Genomic DNA, 12,101 nt, shown 5'->3' on the forward strand with positions numbered 1-12,101 from the left:
AATTGATGGAAAACTACATCCAGACACATCCTAATTAAATTGCTTAAAATCAAAGATAAAGAAAAAATCTTGAAAGCAGCTAAAGAAAAAAAAAAAACCCACACGTTATCTATAGGAGAACAATTATTCAAATGACTGTGGATTTCTTATCAGAAACAAAGGAGACCAAAGTGAAGGAAACTACATCTTTAAAGTGCTGAAGGAACGCAAATGGCAATGCAGAATTCTAGATCCACTGGAAATATCCTTCGGGAATGAAGGTGAAATGAACACATTCTTAGATGGAGGAAAGCTAAGAGAATTCTCTGCCAACAGATCTGCTAAAGGAAGTTCCTCATCTGAAGAGAAATGATGCCAAGAAGAGACTTGGGACTTCAAGAATAAAGAAAGCAAGAGATAAGATAAATGTGAGCACATAAAAGGTAATTTTCTTAAGTTCTTTAAGATATGTGTGGCTGTTGAAAGAAAACATCATAACATTATGGGGGGATTGATACATGTAGATCTAATACTATGACACCCTTAGAGGAAAAGTCAGTGGGTGAGGCTTCAGGGACATCTATGATTATGAAGATTGTGTACAAGTGGTAAAATACTAATACCAAATAAACCACGAGAGGTTAGGTATGTGCATTGTTATCACCAGAACAATTACTGTAAAAAAAAAAATATGGAGATATCCAAAAGCCAACGGATAAATTAAAGTTCAATAAAATATTTTAACTAATCTAAAAGGAGGCAAAAAAGGGAGATGAAGAAGAACTAGGAGATAAAAAGAAACAATAATAATAAAATGCTAGACTTAAATCCAATGATGTCAATAAGCATACTAAATGTACATGGTGTAGACATATAAATTAAAACAGATTGTCAGACTGGATAAAAAGCAAGACTCGAATATATACTGTCTACAAGAAATCCTCTTTAATTATACTGAAGGTAAAAGGATAGAAAAAGATGTAGCATGTAAACAATGATTTTTTACCAAGTAAATTACCTATATTAATGTCAGACTGAGTAAATTAAACCTAAGGACACAAAATATCATTATATTACAATATAATATTATATTATCATATAACGATAAAAAGGGTACTTCACCAAGAAGACATAGTAATCCTTAATGTGATTGCATCAAAATAGATGAACAAAACATGATAGAACTAAAAGAAAAAATACACAAATTCACAATTTTAATTAGAGATCTCAACACTCTTCTCTAATTAATTGAAAATGAAGATAGAAAATTGGCCAGAATGTAAAAAAAAAATCTAAACGACACTATCTAAAACTTTATCTAATTGATATTTATGGTACATTCCACCAAACAACATCAAAATATACCTTCTTTGTTAGTGTGCATATATCATTCAAAAAGACATGTCATATTCTGGGCAATGAAATACACCTTAATAAATTTAAAATAATTGAAATCATATAGAGTATGTTCTCTGAATATAATGAAAATATAAACTAGAAATCTGTAACAGAAAGATATCTAAAAGATCCCCAAATATTCGGAAATTAAACAATACATTTCTAAATTACCCTGAGTCAAAGAGAAAGTTACAATAAAAATTAGAAGATATTTTGAACTAAATGGAAATTAAAAGGTAAAATATCAAAATTTATGGGTTGCAGCTAAAGTAATGCTTAGAGCAAAATTTATAGCAACAGATGCTTACATTTGAAAATAAGAAAGGTCTCAAATCAGTGATCTAAATTTCTACCTTAGCACACTAGACACTAAAGCAATGAAAAGGAAGTACATAATAAAGAACAGAATCAATAAAATTTAAATAGAGAAAAACAATGAAACTAAAATCTAGTTCTTTGAAAAAAAGTTGATAGAATTCTAGCCAGACCAACCAAGCAGTGGGGTGTGGGGATGGGGAGAGAAGCCACAAATTAGCAATATCAGGAATGAAAGGACATTTCTATAGATCCTACAGAATTAAAAAGATAATAAATGAATATGAAAACTTCAAACCCCCAAATTTTGCAATTTAGGTAAAGTATACAAATTTCCTGAAATATGCAAACTACCAAAGAAAAGTTGGTAGTTTGGTAGTTGGTAGTTTTCTCAAGAAAAAGTAGATAACTTATATTTATTAAATAAATTAAATGTATGGTTAAAACCCTTCTACAAAAGAATGCTCCAAGCTCAGTTGACTTTATTGGTGATGTCCACCAAAAATTTAAGAAAGAAAAAATACTACTGCACAAATACTAATACAAAGTAGGAGAGGAGGAAGAACTTTTCAGCTTATTTTATGAGGCCATCATTACCTGGTACCAAAACTAGACAAAGACATTCCAAAAAACCAGAACTATATAGACCAATACACCTCAAGGACAGTGGGCTTTGCTTCATCTATTTTGAAGCTCTTTTAGATGCAATCACATTTAGGATTATTATGTGTTTTGGGGAAATTGTCCTTTTTATCATTATGTATTATCCCTCAACAAAATATTAGCAAATACCATTCGATAATATGTAAGAATGATAATACAACATGACTAAGTGGTGTTTATCCTAGAAATGCAATGCTGGTTTATCATTGGAAAATAAGTCAATGAAATTTATGATGTCAACATACTAAAAAATCTGATCATTAGGTCATCAAATTAGACTCACTAAAATTATTTAGCAAAATTCAATATTTATTATAAAAATTAACAAAATTCAGCATTTATTATAAAAACCCAGCAAACTAAAAAAAGAATTATTTCCTCAGTCTGATAAAGGACACCTGCAAAATTCCTGAGGCTAACATCAGACTTATTTGTGAAAGACTAATTGTTTTCTTCCTAAGATAAGAGACAAAGTAAAGATATCTACTCTCACCATTCCTTTTCAACATTGTAATAGAAGTCCTAACCAATAAGATAAGATAAGAAACAAAGAGGAGATAAAGAAAAAGAAAGGGGGAGAGAGAGAGAGGAAAGAGACATGCAAATTGGAAAAGAAGAAATAAAAATGTCTCGAAAATTCACAGACAATATGATTGCTTACATAGAAAAATTAAAAAATCTACTAGAATAAGTAAAATTTACAAGTTCAAGTGTATTCGTACAATTTCTACATGCTAGTAATAAAAATTAGAAAGGGAAAATTTTAAAAAAAAGCAGTACTATTCACAATAGCATTAAAAAACATGAAACACGTAGGCATAAGTCTAGTAAAATATGTGTGGGATCTGTGTGCTAAAAACTAAAAAACAATAATGAAAGAAATAAAGAAGACCTAAATAAATGGACAAGTATACCATGTTCATGGATTAGAAGACTCAATATTGTTAAGATGGCAATACACTCCAACTTGTCTATGGATTCAACAAATCGTTATGAAAATCCCAGTAGGATTGTTTGTAGAAATCAACAAGCTATTTCTAAAATGTATATGGAATGACAAAGGAATTAGAATAGCCAAATCAGTTTTGGAAAAAGGAAAAGGACAAAGTTGGATAACTCATACCTTCTTATTTAAACTTTACTATAAAGTTACAGTAATCAAGAGAGAGTGGTATTAGTGAAATCCAATGGAGCAACACAGAGTCCAGAAATAGTCCACATATATGTGGTGAATTGATTTTTGACAAAGGAGGAAAGGCAAGTCAGTGGTGCTGAAACAAGTGGACATTCATATGCAAAAATAAACCTTGGCCTAAAACTCACACTTTATAAAAATTAACCCCAAATGTGTCACAGGCCTAAATATAAAGTTTAGAGCCATAAAACTTTTAGAAGAAAAATAAGAGAAAATCTTTCCAACCTTGAGTTAGAAAAAGATTTCTTAAATATGCCACCAAAAACTGTGATCTTTAACACAAAAGAATGGATAATTTGGCCTTCACCAAAATTAACTTCTGCTCTTCAAAAGGCAATTTAGAGAATAGACAAGTCACAGGCTGGGAGAGAATATTTGCAAACCATATATACACATTCTTGTATCCAGAATTTATAAAAACTCTCAAGCCTCAATACTAAGCAGACAACCAAATAAAAAATAGACAAAAGATTTGGAAGACACTGTATTAAAGAAGATATATGAATGTCAAAAACACCACATGAAAATAAGCTCCACATTATTATTTCTTAGTGAAATGTAAATTAAAACCACATGATATACCACCGCACACCTATTAGAATGGCAAACAAACCAAAACTGATCATACCAAGTCCTTGCAAATGCAAAACAACTGTCACTTTCATACACTGCTGGTGAGAACGTAACATGGTGCAGCTATTTTGGAAAATAGTTTGACAGTTTCTTATGAAGTTAAATATAACACCTTATGACCCAGCAATCCCACCTCTGGGTACTTACCTAAGATAAATTAAAACTCATAAGAGAATGTCTATCACAGTGTATTCATAATCACCAAAATTGAGAATAACCCAAATGTCCATCGACAAATGACTGATGTATCCATACAATGGAATACTTCTCAGCAGGCAATACAAAGGAACGAACTAGTAATTCTCATTACAACACCCATGAATCCCACATGCAATGGGCTAAGTGAAAGCAGCCATATTCAAAAGGCTACATACTGTGATTGACTACAAAGGGGCAGCAAAAGGAATGTCTGTAATAGGTAAATCTATAGAGACTATAGATTTGATAGATTAGTGATTGTCTAGCAATAGGGCAGAAGGTTGGGGGGAAATGAGGAGTGACTGCTAATTGCTATGGATTTCTTTTTGGGCCAATTTAATGTTAAAACATTGAATGTGGTGGCTGAAGAACTCTGAGAATGTGCTACAAAACACTGAATTCAAAATGGATGAACTGTATTATGTGAATTGTGTCTTAATAAAGCTGATAAAAATAAAAAACAAATTAATGAAAAAAGGGAATAAATATGAATTATTAAAACTCCCCACAATACCACAGTTTAAATTTTTTCTTGAAAGGGTTATGTGTGTGTAAGGAGGGGTTTCAGTGCTCACATCAGCCCATGAAAGTGTAGTTCCAGTCCAGTCAGTCAGGTGAGTAGGAATATTGATCAGGCAGTCAGTATCAGGCTTCAAAAACAAGGTACACATAGGGTGCAGATAAAATAAAGGATGCCTGTTAAATTTGAATTTCGGACAAGGAGCAAATAATTTTTTATTATAACTATGTCCCAAATACTGTATGGGACATGACTACTAAAAAATTCTTCTTTGTTTATTCAAATTCAAATTTAAATGGCAGCCTTGTATTTTTACTTGCTAAATCTGGTAACTCTAGGTACACATTTACTATTTTAAGTTGCACCATCTTAGAAAAAATACTGGCAATCAGACATTTGGTCAGGCATATGTATTTTTAATGTTATATTGTGTTATTCAAATTCAAATTTAAATGGCAGCCTTGTATTTTTATTTGCTAAATCTGGTAACTCTAGGTACACATTTACTATTTTAAGTTGCACCATCTTAGAAAAAATACTGGCAATCAGACATTTGGTCAGGCATATGTATTTTTAATGTTATATTGTGTTACCCAAATGAAAATTTGAGGAAGTGATTTGCATTTTCTTTATTTCTTATGTATAAAATACATTTTGCTTCTAAAAGTAACCTGAAGAGATAATATTTGATGGATATATTTTATATTTCTTTGATTAAAATGAAAATTCAATGAATCTGCATAATTACTATTCCGAATATAACTTGAAGGACATTTATGACATTGTTGGTTGTCTGGGGTTTTTTTGTTTTTGAGTGAATATGACTGATAGAAAGTCTTAGTTATCAGATGAGCTGTTAAAATATGAAGGTCCATGTATCTTTTTAGGCAATAAACAGAATCCATGCAATATTTCTATCTCTAATTTAATTGCCCCCAAAATAAACTTTTTGTCTTAATATCAGTTTCAGAAATGTCATGAAACTACACAGAGTAAACATGGCTTTCTCAAAGTGACAACATTTCAGTGGTGATCAAACTGTCATACTTTTCCTACCAATTCCTGAGTATGAATTTTACCTCATTTATAATTTGCCAAGTAATGGTTTTCCAAAGACATTATTAAAATCCAAGTAATATGTTTTGAATTGTATATGTAATTATTTATTTAAAAATCATTTTATAATTTTAGGAGCCTCCATCATTGAAGCTGGGACTTCAGAAAGTTATAAAAATCATAAGGCAAAACTGTACTGGCATGGGATAGGTTTCCTAAATTATGAAATGCCTCCAGATATTATTCTTCAGGTAAACCTAAATTAAGAATAACCCATTTCTATTTTAGGATTTTGTTCTTTCTTATTATTTATCTGAAAATATTAACTTTAAAATGGAAGCACTGTAAGAGTCTCTAAACTTGTTACAGAACATGAAATCATCTCCTTACAATTTTTATAGTCAGTACACTGTATGAATTATGTCTTAATTTATAGTCAGTACACTATATTTATTTATGTATTTATTATTTTAAGGTCAGGATTATTTGCTTCTAAAATAGAACAAATATTCCATATGTTTCCCGTAAGTTGATTCTGTGGCCTCCCTTTTCCACTGAAAACTTTAGTCTTTCGACAAATTTTGGTTGAAAATGCTTGTTCCCTAAGTACCAGTACTATGTTAAGTGCTATTCAGACCACATATTCTTATTAAAATTGTAACAGAAGAAATTTCCAAATAAAATTCCCACTGAAACTTTCACTTCAATTCTAAAGGCAGTAGACATCAACAGATAGTAGAGCACCTCTTAGCTATGATCCACATACCTAAAGTTCGTTTCGAATTTAGAAATAGTTTCAGTGCTCTCAAACTGAGTGGGTTGACAGTCACACTGCCCAAGGGCATGGGGGGAATTGCACTCAATCTTGGGCTCAGCTGACAAATGCTGCAGCCAGAGGATGAGGGAAGCTCTCAAGCGCAGCAGGCTAACAATAGCCACTGCCCACAGGTGTGGAGGGGGATACTCTCAAGCCACAAGGACTGACAAACTCCAGGTCAATCCTCCAGAGTAGGACACAAGTGTGAATACGCCATCCAGGGACCTCACCTTCTTTGCATGAAGTAGGAGAGTTCCCAGCAGAGGAGAACAGGTCCTCTGCAAGCTTACCTGTCTTGATCTGAGAGAAGAGATTTCAGATAAGAAGGAACCAGAATGTGAATTCTGGCAACATGAACAGACAAGCTATTTTGACACCCCCAAAGGATCACAGCTGATCTCCAGCAATGGACTCCAACCTAAAGGAAATTGTCCAAATATTAGAGATGGAATTCAGAATATGAATGGCAAAGAAGATGAATGAGATTGAAGAAAATTTGAAAACCAACATGAAGAAGCCAAAAACAATATTTGAGGACATGAGTTAAAAAAAATGAAAAACTCAATAAAGAGATATACAACATAAGAAAAAATATAACAGACTTAAAGACATGAAAGTCATTTAAGGAATTCCAGTATGTAGCAGAAAGCTTCAATAACAGGCTAGTCCACGCACAAGAAAGAATTTCAGAGCTTGAAGACAAGGCTTTGGAACTAACCCAGTCAGTCAAAGATGAAAAAAAAAAAAGAGTAAAGAAGAATGAACAATCACTCAGAGAAGTATGGGACTATGCAAAGTGCGCCAATATAAGAATTATAGGTATCCCTGAGGGAGAAGAAGAAAAAGCAAAAAACATGGAAGACCTATTCAAGGGAATTATTGAGGAAAACTTCCCTGGTATTCCCAGAGATTCAGATATTCAGATACAAGATGGTCTTTAAACGGCAGGAAGATTCACAGAAAATAGGTCATCTCTAAGACACATAGTCATCAACATGGTCAAAGTCAAAATGAAAGAGAAAATTCTATAACCAGAAAGTTGAAAGCAATAACTAGCCATCAAGGAAAACCCATCAGGCTAATAGCAGATTTCTCAGAAGAGATCTTAACAAGCCAGAAGGGATTGGGGCCCCATTTTTAAACTTCTTAAACAGAACAACTGCCAGCCAAGAATTTTGTATCCTGCAAAAGTAAGTTTCATAAATAATGGGGAAATAAAGCCTTTTCCAGACAAGCAAACACTAAGGGAATTGGTCACTACTAGACCTGCCCTACGTGAAATACACAAAACTGCACTATACATGGAATAGCACAATAGATACCTGCCAGTGTAAAAATACCTGAAAGTTAAAGCTCACAGCTGTAATAAAACAATAACACAAGAGGGAAAACAAAACAATAAGGTATCATCCAACATGATGAACAGAACAGTATCCCACACATCACTATTAACACTGAACATGAATGGTCTGAATGCCCCACTTAAAAGACAGGGACTGACTGAATGGATGAAAAACACACCCCAAGTATGTGCTGTCTCCAATAAATGCATCTAACTCACAAGGACTTATGCAAACTCAAGGTAAAGGGCTGGAAAAATATTACATGCAAATGGAAACCAAAAGTGAGCAGGTGTAGCCATTTTCATATCAGATAAAATAGACTTTAAATCAACAGTGGTAAAAAAAAAGACAAAGATGGTCATTATATAAGAGATTAATTCAGTGCTTTCTTTCCAGCCGGATGTCTACCCTGGAAAGTGCTGGGCCTTCCCAGGTTCTCAGGGTCATACCCTAATCAAGCTTGCCAGGAAGATTATACCAACTGCTGTTACCATGGAGCACATCTCAGAAAAGGTGTCTCCCTCAGGAAACATCTCCAGCGCACCCAAGGAATTTTCTGTCTACGTAAGCTGTCTAAATCTGTTATTCAAATTGGCCTGTGATAGAAGGTGGTTGGCTAGGAATTAGGAGCTGAACTTTCCATCTTAACCATGTAGCTAACTAGTTGTGTCACTTATTTCTGCTTTCTCATCTACAAAGAGAGAGAGTCAGAACAGATAATTTCTATTACTTAATTTTATTTTTTACTTTTATCAAAGTCATACATGTACAATTAAAATATCAAATATTTCCATAGAGTTTGCAACGAAACAGTGGTTCCTTGTCCCACTTCTCCCCACCCCCAATTCTCATTACCCTAAAGCTTGCACTTGCAACAATTTTAGCTGCTTATTTGTATACTTGCCCCCATATTTGCTTTTACTGTTAGTTCTTGATTTTTCAGTTTTGGTTGATTGATCTGCAGACATCCTCCAGTGGAAAGTGAAGGTTAGCTTTCTTCCGCAGTTCTTGTGTCTAGCATCTCTGTCTTTCTTGTGAGGTGCTCGTTTCCAACGTCTGTGAGGCTTCTCTGTCACATGAAGAGCTCAGCGGTACACAGCTGGCCCAAAGCTTTGTGCACACGGTGGGGCTGGTTCACCCAGAGTTTCTCGGGGGGGATGATCTGGTTGGGCTATTTCTTCTAGAGTCCCCAAAGTGTGGTGTCAGGCGAGTTGACCCTGAGAGGATTGCCATCTTGTGCGTGACTGTACGCTGGGAGATGCAGGGCGGAGGGCCACGGGCTGTCACTCGACTTGGAGCACAGGGCAGGACTCATGCCTCGTCTGTGTTCCGTACTAAGGCTATGCCGTCAGCCACCTCAGAGCTGGGAGGAAGAAGAGAGCATTCTGCTGGGTGTGCCAGGGTAGGGGCAATAACCTACCATGGACTGGGGGACTAGCTGCTTTTTGAAATGATTGTCAGGCAAGCCTCAGATTTGGGCCCTCCTCTCCCCTCGCACCCCATGGCCCCAATCCCCAGGCCTTTCCAGAGCCCTACAACATAATTCAGTGAGCTCCTGGTTCCACACTACCCTATAGCCAGGGTACTTTGTGTTTTCACCAGTTTGGACATCTCCAAGTTTTTTGTGTTAGTGTCTACTCACGTTTTTCCCTCGTAGGTTTATGCCTTAGTTCAATCCTTTGAAGTTACTGTGGGGAGGAGGGCCCAGTGCTAAGCAGCCTGCCTTATGTCATCCAAATGCCTCTGCAGCCTGTGACTGGCTCTACAAATCAGAGGGCCACTGCCCTTTGATGCGAGCCTGCGCCACCCACAAGAGGTGTCTCTGGAAGTTGAGTTACGTTGAATTTGAACAGATAAGCCCCATCTCAGAAAGGGGCACACAGTTGCTCATTATTTAGAGGAATTATGGGTGAATCCTGCAGGAATCCTTTAGTAATAAAACGTACTTCTCATCATTTTCTTCCATGTTAGAGAATTTATGAACCAAGTGAAATTAAAACAAGGCAATAAATAGCCAGGTGCACTGGCTGCTCCTGTAATCCTAGCTACTTGGGAGGCCAAGGTGGGAGGATCATTTGAGCCCAGGAGTTTGAGGCCAGCTTGGGCAACATAGTAAAACTTTGTCTTTTAAAAAAGAAACAAACAAAAAAGAACAGGTGATAAAAAAGGTGGAAATAAAAGTATGCTTCTCTCTTAGGCCTCAGGAACTACATGAGGCTTGAGTCACACACATATATATATGTAATTGTGAGTACATCATGTAATCATGTGTCCAATTCTTTTAATAAAAATTATAGTTTAATTTTAATATTTTCATTACAAAATGATTGTACTAATGAACTCTTTGTTTTGCTGTATTACCATAATTTAAGGAACCTAACAATAAACTTTAGATTCACGAAACAAATTAGTTTGCACCAGTGAATTCTCCTCTCACAAATCTTCAATCTGAGGGGTAGAGAAGGAGAGAGAAACGCATGAGGGAAATTGTATACAAATACCAAGGCTTTTGTCAGTTGACAAAAATTACTTTTTGGAGGAAATTATTTGTGTGATCAAAGTCTGGCAATTGGCTTAAGTTTATTCCATTTTGGAAAACAGCCGTTAACATGGGGACTCATTTTTGTTTACTTTATTCAAAGTCTGCCAACTGCAAATACAGTTATCAGGCCAAAGTTAATGCTGTGATTTGCTCTGTCTCTACCTATCTATTAATATCTATGTTTCATCTATTTATTTATCACCTATCTTTCATCTATCTTCTATCTGTCTACCTGTCTATCCTCTATCTATCTAGTCAGTTCTGTGATCAGCCTCTGGCCTCATTGACTCCCGAGTCAAGTGCCCTCTGGGTGTATAGGTCAGTACTGGCGCGAGCTCAGCATGGTGCCCCTGGTGGACACACAAAGATGCCTGGTGAATTGTTGGTACTTGAACATTCAACTGTATCCATTTGTTGCAATCTCTATGTCTATTGCTTTCTTTTTAGGGCATCATGAAAAAGTGTGAAGGCGAAGAAACTTTCCTAGGTCAATTTATGTATAACAAAACAGGAACCACTGTTCAAACATTTAAACTCAAGGTAATGACAGCCCTGGGAAATGGCAAGATATGAGTGGCTCCATCACTGGGAGAGATTTGTTGGGATCGCTTCATGCAAAGTGGTGTGTGAGTAATTATGGCAAAAGCGTGAGTAAACAAGGCTTATCTGAATTTCAGGTCTTAGCTCCAAGTGTTCACATGGATTTTATTGCAAAAGATGGGCAAATACAAAAGGAGTTTCTAAATCAAATTCTTCCTGATTTGCTATGAGGAAGAATGTGCATTCAGTTTCTCAGTTCTATTAACTACCTCATTCCCTGGATACTATTAAGTTTTATAGTCACTATCTCATCTTGCTTGGGTAAAGGAGATGGGGATAGTGGAGCAATATGAGGTGGATAGAGGCAGAGAAGAACTTAGAGGAAGAGAGACTATTTAATACCAGATGATGTAAGTAAAACTTCTCTTCCTAACCCAATGAGGAAAAATACCAACTGTTAATTTATAAACCCCTTGAAACTCACTAGGATATATGAAATGTATTCCCATTATTCCTCATTAGCCACAGGAAGTAATTGAAGAGATGTAGAAGGTATCTCACACGATGTAAAAACAAGTGTTTATGACACTTCTTCGCCAAACAGTGAGAAAATACAAGTCAAAAACAATATATGTATTAGAAATGAATGTCATTGTAGAGTGTCATATTTGATTATATATTCATATGTAGGTGTATTTGGGCTCATGTATCTGTTTGTATAGTTGGCTTCGTAGATCTGGTTTTCAGACAAGCCCCCCACCCCAGCTCAACCAGCAAGGAGCACAGAGGAGAGAGACCATGGCGAGGAGAGGTCACTTGGCCACCACATTCTCTTCCTCCCCCTCTACTTGTCCTTCCATAAGCTCTTTACCCCAGAAGCTTATTTTCTCATCCATTAGATG

At 35.4% G+C, this 12,101-nt stretch overlaps 1 protein-coding gene across 1 annotated transcript in view; it reads left to right on the forward strand.

Moving 5' to 3' along the window:
- The window catches only part of SUN3 (Sad1 and UNC84 domain containing 3), a 32,901-nt gene extending 21,669 nt beyond the window's left edge, over window positions 1–11,232 (forward strand). Inside the window, exons 7-9 of the mRNA XM_012646894.1 lie at window positions 6,093–6,208; window positions 8,514–8,681; window positions 11,107–11,232. Of these exons, the coding sequence (XP_012502348.1) occupies window positions 6,093–6,208; window positions 8,514–8,681; window positions 11,107–11,232 (410 nt within the window). The remainder of the gene's footprint in view (window positions 1–6,092; window positions 6,209–8,513; window positions 8,682–11,106) is intronic.
- The last annotated feature ends 869 nt before the right edge of the window (window positions 11,233–12,101 follow it).

The sequence above is a fragment of the Propithecus coquereli genome, unplaced genomic scaffold, assembly GCF_000956105.1.
Source record: "Propithecus coquereli isolate 6110/MARCELLA unplaced genomic scaffold, Pcoq_1.0 Scaffold252, whole genome shotgun sequence".
In the NCBI taxonomy this organism is placed as follows: domain Eukaryota; kingdom Metazoa; phylum Chordata; class Mammalia; order Primates; family Indriidae; genus Propithecus; species Propithecus coquereli.